Source organism: Panthera uncia, chromosome F1, assembly GCF_023721935.1.
Source record: "Panthera uncia isolate 11264 chromosome F1, Puncia_PCG_1.0, whole genome shotgun sequence".
Taxonomy (NCBI): domain Eukaryota; kingdom Metazoa; phylum Chordata; class Mammalia; order Carnivora; family Felidae; genus Panthera; species Panthera uncia.
This window is the reverse complement of record NC_064813.1, coordinates 20,525,818-20,542,952: the sequence shown is the minus strand read 5'-3', so window position 1 is coordinate 20,542,952 and position 17,135 is coordinate 20,525,818. Positions and strand designations below refer to the sequence as shown.

Here is a 17,135-nt window from a genome sequence, read left to right as displayed (position 1 = left end):
GGGGGGGGGGGGGGGGGGGGGGGGGGGGGGGGGGGGGGAGGGGGGGGTGCACCCCCCCCATTGGGATGAGCACTGGGTGTTGTATGGAAACCAATCTGACAATAAATTTCATATTAAAAATAAAAAATAAGAAAACGCCAAATAAATAAAAGAAAAACTTCCCAATTCCTTTTAAGAGGCCTGTATTACTTGGATTATAATTTTTTTATAATTATAATAATTTTTCTTTAGAAAAGAAAAGCACTATAGAATTCTGACTCGAATTACATGTATGTGGATTTTATCCCACACTCAAGCAATTCTCCAACATCAGCTGGGTATCTTGTACTTCAATTCATGTCTATCTACCTGGAATTACATCAGCTTCCATAAATTAAGGGCCAAGTCCAACAAGATTGTGCCCCACCCCCACCACAATTCCAAGTCCAGGTTATTATCTGTGCTTCTGATCAAGTTACTATAAATCAGAAGTTCCATGACACCCTCCTTGGGTTCAACCGAGTTGCTAAAGCAGCCACAGAACTCATAAACATTTTACTTACTGATTTATTACTGGTTTATTATGAAACAATATAATGCTACACCCACAAAAACTCAAAATGGATTAAAATTGAATGTAAGATGTGAAACCATACAAACCCTAAAAAAAAACAAAACCCACAGATGGTAAGTTCCTTGATACCATTCTTGGCAGTGATTTTTTAGATTGGACACCAAAAGTACCAAAAGCAAAAATAAACAAATGGGACTACATCAAAAAAGCTTCTACACAGCAAAGGAAACCATCAACAAAATCAAAAGGCAACCTACTTCAAAGGAGAAAAAATTTCTAAGTCCAATATTTGATAAGGGGTTAATATCCCAAATACATAAAGAACTTATACAACTCAACAGCAAGAAAACAACCAAATTTTAAAATGGGCAGAGGATCTGAATAGACATTTTTCCAAGGAAGACATACAGAGGACAAACAGGTACATGACAACGTGCTCCACATCACTAATCATCATAAAAATGCAAAGCAAAACCACAATGAAGTATCACCTCACACCTGTTAGAATGGCTATTATCAAAAGGACAAGAAACAGTAAGTGCTAGTGAGGATATGGAGAAAAAGGAACCCTGGGGCATGTTGGTGGAATGTAAATTGGTGTAGCCACTATGGAAAACATTACAGAGGTTCCTCAAAAAAACTATACTACCACATGATCCAGCAACTTCAATTCTGGTTATTTATCCAAAGGAAATAAAAACACTCAAAAAAATATCTGAATCCCTATGTTCATTGCAGCATTATTTACAATAGCCAAGACATGGAAACAACCTAAGCATTCATCAGCGGATGAATGGACAAAGATGGTATGATACACACACACACACACACACACACACACACACACACACACACTGGAATATTATTAAGCCATAAAAAAAAAAGCAAGGAAATCCTACCATTTGTGACAACATGAACGGACCTTGAGGGCATCACACTAAGGAAAATAAGTCAGAGAAAGACAACTGTATGATCTCACTTATACGCAGAATCTAAAAAACAAAATAAAAATAAAAACTTGAGTTCATAGATATAGAGAACAGATGGATGATAGCCAGAAGCAGGTATTTGGGAGTGGGTAGAATAGGTGGACAGGGTCAAAAGGTATAAAATTCCAGTTATAAAATAATTAAGTCCTGTACAGCATGTAATATACAGCATGGTAACTATATTTCATAATGTATTAGTAAATATAATAAGACTACATGACACATTATACAATTATAATAACACGTATTATATGTTACTACAAAAAATTGCTAAGACAGTAAATCTTAAGACATCACAAAAAGAATTTCTAACTATATGTGCTGATGGATGTTAAGTAGACATACTGTGATCATTTCACATTATACACATATCAAAGCATCATGTACATCTGAAACTAATATATCAACTGTATCTTAAATTTTTTTTAAAAATCAGTTAAAAATTTTTTTAAAGATAGAACTCAGAAATAGTGAGATGGAGAAGATGCATACAGCCAGATAAGTGGGAAGAGGCACAGAGCTCCATACCTTCTCCAGGCATGCCAGTCTCCCCCAAAACTCTACTGTTCACTAGCTTAGAAGCTCTCCAAATCCAGTATTTTGGGGTTTTATGGAGGTTTTACTACAACAGCACAACTGATTGATTCATTCACTAGGGGCCAGTGATTCTATCTGTAGCCCCCTTCCTCTCTCAGGAGGTTGGGGTAGGACTAAAAGTTCAGACCCTCTAATGACATCGTTTGCTCCAACTGGCAACCAGCCCCCATCTTTAGGTCCTTTCTAAAGACACTTCATTAGCAACAAAAGATACCTTTACATTTCTTACCACTTCAAAAATTCCAAGAGTTTTAGGAGCTCTATGCTAGAAATGAGAAAAGGAATATAATTTTTATATAATAAATCACAATAGCACATCCTATAATCCTCTCAATGGATGGAGAAAATTTCAACACACATTCATGGAAAAAATTCTCAGAATCTAGGAACAGAAGGGAATTTTCTCAACCTGGTATACAGCATTTATAAAAATGCTAGAGTTAACACCAGAGTTAATGATGAAAGACTGAATGTTTTTCGCCTATAGTCAGGAACAAGACAAGAATTTCCATGCTCACCATTTCTATGCATTATTATACTAGAGAGCCCAGCTTATGTAAGGGGAAAAAAAGGGGGGGGGGGAGCATACAGATTGAAAAGGAAGTAAAATGGTCTACTCCCAGATGGTATGATGGTCTATGCAGAAAATCCCAACTCTACGAAATAGTTACTAGAATGATATCAACTACAGTATTGAGTTTATCAAGTACCTTGATTCAAGGTCACAAGATGCAAGGTCAAAATATAAAAAAAAATCCAATTGATTTCTATGTACTAATAACAATTAACTAGAAAATAAACTGAAAATACCTGTCAACTACAGTATTGAGTTTATCAAGTGCCCTGATTCAAGGTCACAAGATGCAAGGTCAATATACAAAAATCCAATTGATTTCTATGTACTAATAACAATTAACTAGAAAATAAACTGAAAATACCCTTTATAATATCCAAAGTATGAAAAATGGTGGTGGGGGGGGTAAAATTTAGCAAAACATATGTAGGCCTTGAGTACTTAAAACTATAAAAGAGTACTAAAAATTTAAAGACTGAAGTGGAGAAATTATACTATGCTCATGGATCAGCAGATTCAATACTGTCAGGATGTCATTTATCCCCAAACTTACCTCTAGATCCCTTGTTTCATTCTAATCAAAATCACAAGAGGCATATTTATTTTTGGTAGAAATTGACAAGCTGATTTATATCAAATTAAGTTTATATGAAAATGCAAAGAACCTAGAGTAGCCAAAGCAATTTGAAAAAGAATAAAGCTGTAGGACTTAACTACATAATTTCAAGATGTTAAAGGGCACCTGGGTGGCTCAGTCACTGGGTTAGCGACGGACTTGGGCTCAGGTCATGATCTTGTGGTTCATGAGTTCAAGCCTCGTGTCAGGCTCTGTGCTGACAGCTCGGAACCTGGAACCTGCTTCTGATTCTGTTTTTCCCTCTCTCTCTACTCTTCCCCCGCTTGCTGTCTCTCTCTCTCTCAAAAATAAATAAACATTAAAAAAAATAAAAAGAAAGATATTATAAAGCTATATTAAGAGAGAAGGGTACTGGCAAAAGAACCTGTAGATCAATGGATCAGAATGGACAGTCCTAAAAACAGAACCTACACATACAAGTGGTCAACAGATTTCACAGAGGTGCCAAAGTAATAAGGTAGTTCAGCAAGGAAAAGAGTATTTTTCAAAAAAATAGTGCTAGAGGAATTAGCAATCCATTGCAAAAAACTCTGGTCCATACTGGTACCTTATATAAGAATTAACTTGAAATCAGTAATAGAACGGGGCGCCTGGGTGGCGCAGTAGGTTAAGCGTCCGACTTTAGCCAGGTCACGATCTCACGGTCCGTGAGTTCGAGCCCCGCGTCAGGCTCTGGGCTGATGGCTCAGAGCCTGGAGCCTGTTTCCGATTCTGTGTCTCCCTCTCTCTCTGTCCCTCCCGCGTTCATGCTCTGTCTCTCTCTGTCCCAAGAATAAATAAACGTTGAAAAAAAAAAAAAATTAAAAAAACAAACAAAAAAAAGAAATCAGTAATAGACCTAAGAACTAAAATCATAAAACTTCTAGAAGAAAACATACAACATTTTTGTGACTTTCGATTCAACAAAGATTAGTTAGGCAAGAATCAAAAGAAAAATATAAATAAATTAGATTTCATCAAAATTAAAGGCTTCTACTTCACAAAAGGCAGAACTAAGGAAATGAGATAAGCATATACCAGGAGAAAGTATTTGCAAAACATGTCTGGTAAAGGACTTGTACCCATTCATATATAAATAATTCTTCCAACTCAATACAAAAGTCAATTTTTAAGAACAAGCAAAGGATGCAAGGAGACACCTTAAGGAAAATTTACAAATGGAAAATATGCATATGAAAAGATGCCCAACATTATTCATCATTAGAGAAATTTCAACACCATAATGAAATACCACTACACACCCATAATTAAAAAAAAAAATTAATGTTTATTCATTTTTCAAAGAGAGACAGAGCACGAGTCGGGGATGGGCAGAGAGAGGGAGACACAGAATCGGAAGCAGGCTCCAGGCCCTGAGCTGTCAGCACAGGTGTCACCACACCAACGCGTGGCTCAAATCCATGAACCATGAGATCATGACCCGAGCCAAACTTGGATGCTTAACCAACTGAGCCACCCAGGCGCCCCATGAATAGTAATTTTTTTAAGTGGACAATACCAAACATTAACAAAGATGCAGCTAGAACTCTCATATGTAGTTTACAGTAATGTGAAATCATACAGCCACTTTAGAAGAGTCTGACAATCTCTTATAAAGTTAAACATGCCCTTACTGAACGACCCAACAATCCTACTCCTAGGTATTCACTCAAGAGAAGTCCACGATCAAAGTGTATGCAAATGTTCATAGCAGCTTTATTTATATAAATACCCCACACAGGAAAGAACCCAGATGTCACCTGATGGGAATGGATAACAAATTGAGATAAATATAGTGGAATGGTACGCAACAAGAAAAAGTAACAAACTACTGATACTGATGAATCTCAAAAGCACCATGGTAAGTTAAAGAAGCTAGACACAAACGCTAGATGTTATTTAATTCCATTTATATGAAATTCTTGAAAAGTCAAACTTACAGAAAGCAATATTTATGTAGTGTCTACAGCTGGGGAAAGAGATCAACTACAAAGCAGCATAATGGAAATTTTTGAGAATGATGGAAATGTTTGGCCTCTTGATTTTGATGATTATGCAGTGAGGTACATTTGTCAAAATTCAAAGTGTACATTTTAAATGGATAAACTATATGTAAGTTCTGCTACTAAAGCTAGTATTTTTTAAGTTATAAAGGTAAGGCACTTTTATATCTTGAATTTAATTTCCATGTGCTTCTTCTAAGCTCTACGAAAGTTGTCATCTTGCGAATTTAACCAGGGTTTTTGTTGGTTATATTCTAGTAGCTTTTGTTCAAAACTCCTTCAGCATACACACAGTCAGAAAAGTACCAGGACTGTAGTGCTCAGGGCCAGCCATTCAGGTAAAGATATTCATGAGGGAAGCTGCAAATATACTTCTAGGACTTTGGTGAGAAGCTGGAACTAGAGACAGCTGCACAAAGTACAGGTGTCCCTCACTTTTCAAAAGTTCATGCTATGCCCTTTCACTTTTATGAAAAATCTAGGGTCCGTTCTCATTTTTGCTAACCCAAAGAAATCGAAAGAGGATTTTCACTTTTATCAATAAAGGCCAAAAGCAAAAAGAGCATCCAGCAATCGTTTTGCAGTGAGCGGTTATAGGGGCAGCGCGCGCCGAGCAGCCAGAGTGGCATCACCAGCCTCCTTCCCCAAGAACTACATTCAGCATCAAACCACCATAGCTTTGAATTGTGCTTTACCCCCATTTATTTTGTGCATCCATCAGCAAGATGTGTCCTAAGGTAGAAAATCCATTGGCTAGATGTATCATAAGGTATCAGAAAAGCCTAAGAGAGGTTATTTTTGGGGTCTAAGAAGGCTCAAAATTTTTTCTATATAAATTAATGGCAATTGTTTCTTTGCTTTACACGGTTTCAACTTTCAAAAGGTTTCATAGGAACACCCTACTTTCCAATAGTGGGGGAAGCCTGTAACAGAAACCATGGGAGTTGATACAATTTTATTCTTTTCTCACTGCCACCTCTTACTAGCTAATAATCCACACAACCATAGAAAATGCTCAAGTTAAATCTGAAATTAAGCTTCTCCGTCTAAGTATTAACCACTGAATTTAAACACATTTTTGGTTTATACCTCCAAACTCCTATATCTCACCTGGTTTAATTTTTCAGCGTGATTCAGCCTTGAAGTCTCTACCACATTTGACTTAAAAGTATTTTCCACGTTCAGTATTTGCTTCGGTGGTTCCAAGTTTGAAGTGGGTTGCGAAAAGCGTGCCTTTGTGACTGGGGAGACTGTAGGGTAGGACCTTTGTTGTTTCATTCTAAAAGGCTGGGTAAACATTTTACCTCCTTTTGTGAATAAAAGAAGAGCGGAGAAAAGTTGTCACTAACAATTTCTACTTTATTTTCTGGTGATTCTATATAGAGGCTACTGTGACCTAACTGTTCTCAACTTAGAAATAACAATTATGGAAAGTAAGCTTACATTTTCATATTGCCAAATAAAATTTACATACAATGGAAAAGATTAGTCATCTATAAAAGAAAACCAAGGGATCATACATGTGTTACTGAAAAGGTTGGAGCTATCTAAAAACTCCATTTAAGATCACCTGAATATAATTACAGAAAGGCAGATTTTAATAGGTAAAAACCGAAAAACGTTTAGGAGGCCAAAAAGTCTCCAACTAAGAAGTCTGCTTAAAACTATGCTTCTCAAACTGAATAATCACCTAGTAGTATGGGAGCAGGAAAGGGGGATAAAAAGCTATAGAATAAAGGATATTGTTCTAGAGTACAGATTTTTTTCTTCAAGATTTATAGGGAGGAAAATACCACTGGCAAGATATATGCTGATGTACAACATGAATGATCAATCACTAGACCTCACTGTGGTCTCTTTCTTTACCATAAGATCAAGCCCCCCCCCCACACACACACACACAAATTGTTTCCAAGATACCCTGATGATAGGAAGAAGGATCACAGGTGAGAAACATGAACAATCCAATCACTGGGAAGGAATATCACTCCCCCCATTCAATAAGTTGGCAAGCTGCTTTATACACTATCAACCTCTTACAACTTTAATAGCATAGGTTTGTCTCCCCAAGTTCAAGTAACTCAAGAATACCGATATTGCTGATGGTTGAGGGTAAGATTCAAAACACACACTGGCCCCTATAGTCTTCCCTGACCAGAGCTCGTAAACCCCCTAGGATATCTACATCAAATTACATTTCCTACCACAGTTTAAGTATTGGTTTCTAAACTGGGGACATTCTCATGGTTTCACCTATATTAATCTAAATACAGATTTTAGAGAAAAAGAAAAATCACTGACATAGGCGTAGAGATTCCCAAAATAGGCTCAGTGTATAGATTCTGTATCGTCAAGGGTCTAGTGAGGCACTATACAAATGATCACATTGGTCTTCTGAGACTTTAAGAGGGACAGTGATTCGGGGACGAAAGGTACAGCATACAATCCATGGTATTATAACAACATTGTATGGCACATGGTAACTACACTGTGGGGAGCACAGCACAAGGCAGTCAAATCACTGTGCTGCACACCTGAAACTAATGTAACACTGTGTGTCAACTCAACTACTATATAGGTATATAGTAGTGTGCGTGTATAAACATAAAACAAAAACAAGAGGGACAATGACTGGGTAAGAACAGCACTGGCTAAACAGTATTAACAGCTGCGTTTCTAACCCTGGCTATAACACCTTTCTAGCCGTGCAACTTTGCAAAAGTCATTTACGTATCCTGAGCTTTGTTTTCCTTATCCCTAAGACTGGGTCATTTACCCTACGGTGTGGCTAGGAGAATCCAAGGTAAAACGCTATATAAGTGGTTATCATTACACTACATAAATTATTGCAGCGCCTGCTAGGATACCAAACATCAGTGCCAGCAAAACTCAGATGGCAAATGTTACTAACTAGTATTAGTTTTAAACTTTTCATCTTCCCTATCTTCCTTACATGAACACACGCAACTAATGTTCACTTAGTGTTCCAGAGAAAGCAGATCTTGTATTTTTATAATAGCTACCACTTATTACACCCTTATAAATGCCAGGCACTTTTCAGACCTCATCTCGTTTCATCCTCAGCACTACTCCAAGAGGCAAGTATGATTATTCCTATTCTAGAGATGAGGAAACTAAGGCTCAGATGTTTTAAGTAACTGGAGTGAGATCACTCAACCAGCAAGTGGCAGAGCCAAGATGCAACTTTGACAAACTCTGGGAGCTTAGGCATTACCTACCTCTCTATCTACCATGACTGCTCCAAAATTTGCTAACCCACAATTACTAAGTTACTAAGTACTAATGCTAACATGCTTACCTGCTGGCCATCCTCTCTGCTTTTCCTCTGTTACGCTCTTCCTTAGCATCAACAAAGAACCTGCTCTGGTCTGCTCTACTGAAATGACATCTGAAGCAGCATTAAGTACTTCGAACATAGAGAGGAATCCATACTGTACATACTGGAATGAACGTCCAAATCGCCTGGAAAATGCCTTTTCAAAATCAGAAAGGAGAACGGGAGATAACGCCAACAGGTCTTTCAACTCACTCTTCACAACAGCTGGAAGAATGGGAGGCACCCTTCCCCGGTAAGGTACTCGCCGACGGGAGCTCGGCCCAGAGCAAACACTGGCCCTTCCCCTTGGCATGGAATTTCGAACCTTATGGCTGCTCCTCTGTTTTGCAACTAAACTTGCTATTCCTTTGGTGGATTCATCTGGAATGGCTAAGGAGGTGTGAAAAAAGAAATCACAGTTAGATGAAAACTTGCTCCTTTCTTTACCCTTACATCTGTGGTTATACAATTTTAATTCTCCAAGGAGCTGTGTATCTAGGTAACATGATAAACATGAACCCTTGGTTCCTCCATTTCTTTTAGACAACCACTTGTTAGCTCCTCTATCAGAAGATGAAGACAGAAAGATCAAGCCCAATATTTAACATTACTTCTGACTCCTGAAATATCTGAAACTCTCAAGATGAACAAACTTTCCTGCAATGTTTTTTTCTGTGCGTCACGAAATTTAAAACATGAATTCATGGTTAAAGTCCCATTGTTATGCTTCTTCCAATTTAAGGTGCAATAATTTGAAATCACATGCAAAATGTAGTTCCTGTGAATGCACATTTTTCTGGAGAAATAAATTCTTGATTTTGCTAAAGCTTTAACTCTGCCCACAACTTCAAAGGTAACCATGAACCCTCTCTCCCTCAAAAAATTAAAATCCCCTGCCTGGGGTGCAGGATAATCGCTATAACAATTCTTTTTTCTTTTATATTTTTAATTCCAGTTAACATACAGTGTTATATTAGTTTCAGGTGTACCACATTCAATAATTCCATACATCACCTGGCGTACTCCCCATTGCCTATTTACCAGAAAAATTCTTTGCTAATTACGTGTTACTTATAGATCTTCAAATTCTAAGCTTACCTTTCAGTATTACAGTACCATCCCCACAAGGGCAGACAGTGACAACATCAGGCATGTCCAACACCAGCTCCATAGTGGACCGATATCCAAGAACCCGGAGTGGTAAATGGCTGCCAACCATCAAAAGGTACTCCTTTTCCAACTGCTGTGGGGTCAAACCATCTTTGGTGGAGATGAGAAGTGACCTTATTTCTTTCCTCAGGCATTCCTGGATACGCTCTTGTTCAGACATGGCACCCTACCGGATTTAAGATAGAAACGTGGTTCATTAGGAAGAGCAGACAAACCCAAGACGGAGGGAGGGGAGAGTTTAAAAGGATCAATAGTGGAATATAAACAATCGACACCAGAGTTCTAAAGGTGATAAAGCAGAAGCAAAACCATGAGGATTCTCTGAAACTCGGCGTTTCACACAATTCAAGCTCTCTCAACCTGTGTCGATTCACCTGCACGCGTCTGGAGACATCATTGCCCCTGGCTAACGTGTGGGAAGTCCAAGTTCCTGGCTCGACTTTGCTGAAGCCCCGATAACGGTTTGTCTGGGGTCTCTACACCGCAAACTTCGCTTCAGACAGGATCCCTCCTCGACGCTGGGAAAAAGCTCGGGAAGGAGGCAAACGCAATACCGCCTTCCCCAGCGCCAGGAGAGGGCTCCCGGTAAAGACGCTCGCACCGGCATACCTGGTCCGGCCCAGACCGACGGGGAGGCTGCCCGCTTCCTCTTACCCAAGTCAACGACCTCATCTGTGCCCGGGAGCGGGGTCCCCTGCCCACCCCAACGTCCCTCCCTGCCCCCAGGCGGAAGGGGAAGCTTCCCTTCCCTCGATCCCTGGGGACTGCCCACGCATCGAGGGGGTTGTAGGGAGAGGCCGGCAGGAGGCAGGGGGGTGGAGTGTCGCCCCTCACCCGTGTCGCCCACAGTGCGGGCGCTGCCGTTGCGTGGCCCAGAGACTCAAAGGCGCTCTCCCGTCCAGCCGCCTTGGAGGAGCAGCGCCAAGGCGCCCGCGCACCAGTGCTGGAGGGCGGGAAGCGTGCAACCCGCGCGGCGTTCCAGCCCCGAGGGCGCGCGGCGGGTGGGACGGTTGGGCAGGGCGGGACGCTCGGGGGTCCAGGCTGGGGGCCGGCCGGCGCGGGCCGCCACACTAGGCTCTCGGGCGGCGTTGGCTCCTTCGGTGGGGGGTGGGGGGTACGGAAATCGCCGGCGCCTACCTCGTCCAGCGTGGCTGGGAGACGCGAGGTGGGGCCGCGGCTCGAGAACCTCTCCGACCACATCCCCAGCCCGACAGGGGCAAGGGCAGCGGGCCGTCCCGCCTTTGGGACAGGCAGGTGGGAGGAGGAGGTGAAGGGGGCCTCGAGGTTCTTGACTTGGGTGTGCCTCATAATCACCGGTGGAGCTTGTTTAAGGGGAAAAAAGATACCCAGGTCTGATCGTCGGGGGAAATTACAGGCATTTCTGACGCTAGGTGTTGAATCCCTGCAGAGTTACATGCAATTTAAGCTCCGGGAAGAGACGAATGACTGGGACCTGGAAAAAGAAACTTACTGGTGCCATTGGAGAAAAACGAGCTGGCAAACTAAAAAAGGGAATGTATATTTGGGTAAACAACCTGGGAATGTATTTACTGGATAGGTGGAATGAGCCCGATTTGTATGGTCCTGGAGAACTAGAAAACAGTTTAAGAGGTGCAGAACAGAGGCACAGTATAAAGACCTTTAAGATGTACACTCTAAAAAAGTAAAAAGGCAAACCAAAACATAACCAAGGAATCTGAATTAAGAAGGAAAGCTGTGCACACACATCTACTTTAATTTCCACCTAAAATTCCATGACATGTTAAATCCAAAAAAGCTCTAGGAACAAAATGTTCCATCAATGAGGCAGGTATATTGAGGAATCCCTGACAGAAAATAGAAAAGATTTATGGGCTGGTTTATAGTCGAATGGACAAGGCTAAATAGCAAATTAACAAAAAGGAAAATGATATGTGAAAAGTGAATCTAGATGTTCCAACATCCAAATGACAAATGTTACAGAAGCAACGGAAAGAATGGTGGTGAGGTCTGGGAGTTAAAAAAGAAGGACAATATCCCAGATGTGAAGAAAAACACATTTTCAGATTAAAAGGGCCGAGTGAGTCCTTAGAATAACTAATGAAAAAAAAGATCCCATCCTAGGAGAAGATCCCATCCCAAGCCTAGGAGAAAGGGAATCAAGAGTTTTGTTTTTTCTTTAAGTTTTTTGAGAGAGTGTGTGTGGGAGGGGCAGAGAGAGGGAGAGAGAGAATCCCAAGCAGGCTCTGTACCGTCAGCACAGAGCCCCATGTGGGGCTCGAACTCACAAACAGTGGGATCATGACCCTAGCTGAAACCAAAAGTCAGATGCTTAACCAAGTGAGCCACCCAGGCACCCAAGAGATTTTATATAAAGGGATTATATAAGCACTGGACATTAGATAGCTATCGGATTTCTCAGTGGAGCAGTATCTTCAAAGCTGAAACAAATCCTTTACCCAGCCAAACCAGCATTAAGTGCAGGAAAAGAAAAGACATTTTCAGACATGTAAGATTCAGAAAGCTTATCTAACTTGAGAATGACTCCTGCAAAATGAACAATGAATTGAAAAAACAATATCCCAGATTCTCATCCCCAATTATCTAACAGCTACCACACATTGAGCATTTACAAGATGCTCTTTTATGTAGAATATCTAATTTTCTCCCCAGTTACTCTGAGGTACAATCATGATCCCCACGTTAAAGTGAAGAAACGGATATACAGACATGAACAAAGGTACACCAAAGAGTGATAGGCAAGAAAAACATAAAACTTACGGCTCAATCTAGAAAGGTAAGAAAAAAGAGACTTTTAGAAAGCTATTCTGGAGCTAAATCCCAGATCAATAACTGAAAACCAAGAGTCAGGGGCTATTTGAATTACTCCAGTGAGGAGACCCCACTGAAAGTCCTCACGTGCTTGGGTTTATGATAATGCAGTCATTCTCCAAGACCCAAAAGTCTTTTGTGATGACTCACCTGGGAAGTGAATGGAAATAAGGTAGGAACAATCACACCAGGTATCTTCCATGTCTTTGATGGTAACACTTGCCTCTGCAGTTCTCCAGGTAGGCTTTTGATGTATGTTTCTGGCACTCTGCTTGGCATTTTCTACCAGAATAGCCCTTACTCAATGAGTGAATGCACCAATGCAGGAATTCTGTCTGTTACTGAGATTCCTAGTCCAGTTTTTCACTTGGCAAGCAGGGTACATAACCACAAGAGAAACTCACAGTCCCACTAGCCCTATCCAAAGGTGACAGTGGGCCAGAATTCATTTATCACCAACCCCTGTACACTCAGAATGTAAATGGCAAACAGTGACTTTTGGGGTCCCAGAAATTAGAGTTAGTTAGCATTAGGAAGTGATAGTCACTGAAAAACGTAGGCGCTTCCTTTTCTTCAGAGCAGTTATCCTAAAAAGGATGAAGGTTTGCAATGTTAGGTAGGGCAGCATCTTTCTGTAAGAGAATAGTCAGATTGCATTCAAGAGACTCTGGGTCCAGCATCTGATTTAGTTTGAGGAACAGGGTGACAAAGCCAGGTCTCTCACTCATGAGATGCGTCTGTTCCCTGGACCTACAATAGTGTTTTGTTGGTCTTGTTTGCTTTTGTTGTTACACAAATCAAAAAGACTCCGCTGTTTTTTGAGTTCATTCCTTGGGATCCTACCATTAATTAACAACAACCAGAGAGTTCTGTGAGTTAGACCAATGTGTTTTTCCACCCTGCTGCCTATTATGATGATCAGTTAATTCTGGTAATTAACTGTCTCCAGCTGGTCTCCTCCCATCCCTGCTTGCATCTAGGAGTGTATTTCAATTGCAGCTGCTGCTACCAGCAGTTCTGCCTTAGAAAACAGCCAGGAAAGAGGTTTTTGTGTTTTGTTCAAGCTTCTGAAGCTTTAAATATGCCTCATGACAAGAATGAGAGGATCTTTAGATAAACAGAAGAGAGAGTGGGTGAGTTCAAGTTCATGACAGAACCAATATAGCATTCCTGCCTCCCAACGTTTTTTAACATTATGCCTAATTTGGGACCATTTGATGGTATTGTTCAATTTTTCTTCCCACAAGCAATTACTCCAACTTTTGCCATCCCTCCTACACTTTTTACCCACTCCTGCCTCACCACTAGAAATTGACTTTGCTTGGACTCCCAGAGAAAGTGGAGGCTCTCATGCATGAACCTTCCGAGCTTCCAACTCAGAAACAACTCAACTAGCCCTGCTCTCAGCTTTCCTTGTGGTCTCGGCAGGTGAGGGACCATCTATCTCACCCATCCATCCTACTCTTGTGTCTATCTCCCCAACTCCTCTAGCTCCATGACCTTTGGCTATTATTACACAGTCCTGTATAATCAACATCTCTTTACACTCCTTTCCTATAACAAAATTTTGCGCTAATCCTTTTAATCTTACACAACACAGACACAGGGAGTGGGAAACGTAAAAATACACTTTTGACCTATGTACCTCTGTAGCCATTCCTGCGTGGCCAAGTCCTTGAATAAACAGTCCACGCTCATTTTTTTCCCACTTTTTCATCCACCATGCACTACTCAACCCAAAGCAAGGAGCCTGCTACTCTAAATAGCTTTCTTAAGCTACTTTTAGCAAAATCACCAATGACAAATCTTGTAATTGACAACTCTTAAGGAATTTTCAATCTTTTCATCTTTGATAATCTCTGATGTTTACTTTTGGTGTCCCCTCCTTTTCTAAAAATCTCTCCTTGGTGGGTTTCTATGCTGCACCAGCCTTGGATCCTAGCTTTCTGCTCTATTTATTTCTGATATCAAATGCCCACGTACTCCAGGGTGTGTCCTTGGCCCTTCTCCTTTTTACTCTTCCCTCTTCCTGAGTGACCTTTTTCTTTCTCATGGTTTCAGCTTTGGGGGCTGCCTTTGTTCATTTAAGCAACAAATATCTTTTTAGCTCCTATTACGTTCCAGGCAGCATTCTAGAAGATGGGACTAAAACAGCAAAACAAAGTGCCTGTTCTCCCGGACCTTAACAAGGACAAGCAAAAGGCAGATAAATATATAATGTCGAGTAATAATTGCTTAAGGGAGTGAGAAGGGACTGCTTTAAATGAAGTATTTAGAAAACTGTTTTGTTTGGCCTCTACGATAGTGGTTTTACAACGTGTGGTTCCAGAGCCGCTGCATCACCTGGAAACTTGTTAGCAACGCCAATTATCAGACCCCACCCCAGACCTGCTGAATCAGAAACGGCAGCGGGGGAGGGGTAGAGGGTCCAGCAGAGTGTTTTAATAAGCCCTCCAGGTGATTCTGAGGCATGCAAAGTGAGAACCACCACTCCAGAGCAGTTTCCCACCGCACGCGTCATGAATACATTACAGGCGTGGAGTCTAATGCTGATTTTTCTCAGCCCACTGGGGCGACTTCAGGGGTGGGGGCAAGCAGGTGCTGGAAGCCCTCCAGCCCAAAGTAGCCTCCACCCAGACTTTTCAGAGGCAAGCAAGTGGGGTCAGACGCAGTACCCACAGGGACCCAGGTAGGAAGGCAAGGGCCGTTCAACACTCACCAACAGGCTCAAGAAGCTAGGCGCTAAAGGTTCTACTTCTGCTTCAGGGCCACCCCTGCGGCTGCGCGGATGAAGTTCCCGACCTGAACGCAGAGAGCCTGCGCAGCGCAGCGCGAAGCTAAGCCCGCGACGGTGGAGGGGCGTGGCTCTTGCTGGGCTTCCGCTCTAGCTGTGCTTTGAGCGCTCTTAGTAAGGCACCTGGTCCTTAAGGTTTCATCGTGATTCTGAAATAGTCCTTAGGAAAAAGGTTGATTGGATTTTAAATCCATTTGCATCATCACAAGGAATATCAAAATTACATTTGTTGATGAAAGCTACTCGACTCTTCAACTGTTAACCTAAATTTTTAAGTGGTTGTAAAAATAGTTTTCAGCTTTTTTTTCTCAACGTTCTTTTATTTTGTGTGAGAGAAAATCCCAAGCAGGCTCCGCACCGTCGGTGCAGAGCCCAACGCAGGGCTCGATTCCACTAACCGTGAGATCATGACCTGAGCCAAAATCAAGAGTTCGGTGCTTAACTGAGCCACCCACACATTCCAGTTTTAAAAACTCTTTTAATCACTTTACGATGTATATCAAATTATCGTGTTAGACACCTTAAAAATAATTTTTGTCAATTATAGCTCACTAAAGCTGGAAAATAACTTTTAAAATTGTGTGAACACATTTCTCATCAATGGTGACAAAAATTTTTAAAGTTTATTATTAAAAAGATTTGATTAGAAATTTTATGTAACAACTTCAAACAATATATTTGTGGAAGCAAGCTCACGATTCTTCTTTTCCTCATTTAAAGTGAACTTTAATTTTTTTATATAATTAATTGGCATGTAACATGTTGGTTTCAGGTGTACATTATTTGATACTTGTATATATTGCAAATGAGCACCACAATAGTTAACATCCATGCCCGTACACAGTTTAGAAAAAATTTTTTTCTTGTAATGAGGACTTGTAAGATCTACTCTCTTATGAAATACAGTACTATTAACTACAGTCACCATGCCACTACATATCTCCATTATTTATTTATAACTGGAAGTTTGTATCTCTTTACTCCCTTTATGCATTTCAAGATTGTATTTTAAAATTGAAAATATTTTATTAGGGGATGCCTGGGTGTCTCAGTCAGTTAACCATCTGACTCTTGATTTCAGCTCAGGTCATGATCTCACAGTTTATGAGTGAGATCTCAAGCCCCATGTTGTGCTCTGTGCTGGCAGTGCAGAGCCTGCTTGGGATTCTCTATCTTTCTTCCTCTCTGCCCTCCACTGCTCATGCTCTCACTCTTTTTCTCTCAAACATAAAGAAATAAACATTTTTTCAAAGTAATTAAAAAAATATTTTATTAGTACACAAACCTTCTGATATTGAATCCCTAATACTTTTCCATTTTCTTTTTACCATGATCATATATCAAAGATATATTTTTCTAAAAAATTTTTAAGTGTTTATTTTTTGAGAGAGAGACAGAGACAGAGCATGAGCGGGGGAGGGTCAGAAACATAGGGAGACACAGAATCCAGAGCAGGCTCCAGGCTCCAAGCTGTCAGCACAAGAGTTGGACATGAGGCTCAAACTCACCACAAGATCATGATCTGAGCCAAAGTTGGACACTTAACCCACTACACCACCCAGCTCCCCTCAAAGATATAATTTTATTGCTGTGCCCTTTATAGATAATCTCAAATCCTTTTGTTTGCCCCAGTATGCTATTCAAATTTTGTTTGCAATAATGGGCAAATTAGAAGCACTGCTCTAGGATCT

At 40.8% G+C, this 17,135-nt stretch overlaps 1 protein-coding gene across 2 annotated transcripts in view; it reads right to left on the bottom strand.

Moving 5' to 3' along the window:
• The window catches only part of TDRD5 (tudor domain containing 5), a 95,746-nt gene extending 84,980 nt beyond the window's left edge, over positions 1-10,766 (bottom strand). For both annotated transcript variants that reach the window (XM_049634053.1, XM_049634054.1), the window contains exons 1-4: positions 10,674-10,766; positions 9,768-10,005; positions 8,652-9,059; positions 6,443-6,639 (exon numbers count right to left, since the gene is read on the bottom strand). In XM_049634053.1, coding sequence (XP_049490010.1) covers positions 6,443-6,639; positions 8,652-9,059; positions 9,768-9,999 — 837 coding nt within the window. In that variant the 5' untranslated portion in view covers positions 10,000-10,005; positions 10,674-10,766. The remainder of the gene's footprint in view (positions 1-6,442; positions 6,640-8,651; positions 9,060-9,767; positions 10,006-10,673) is intronic.
• Between the last annotated feature and the right edge of the window lie 6,369 nt (positions 10,767-17,135).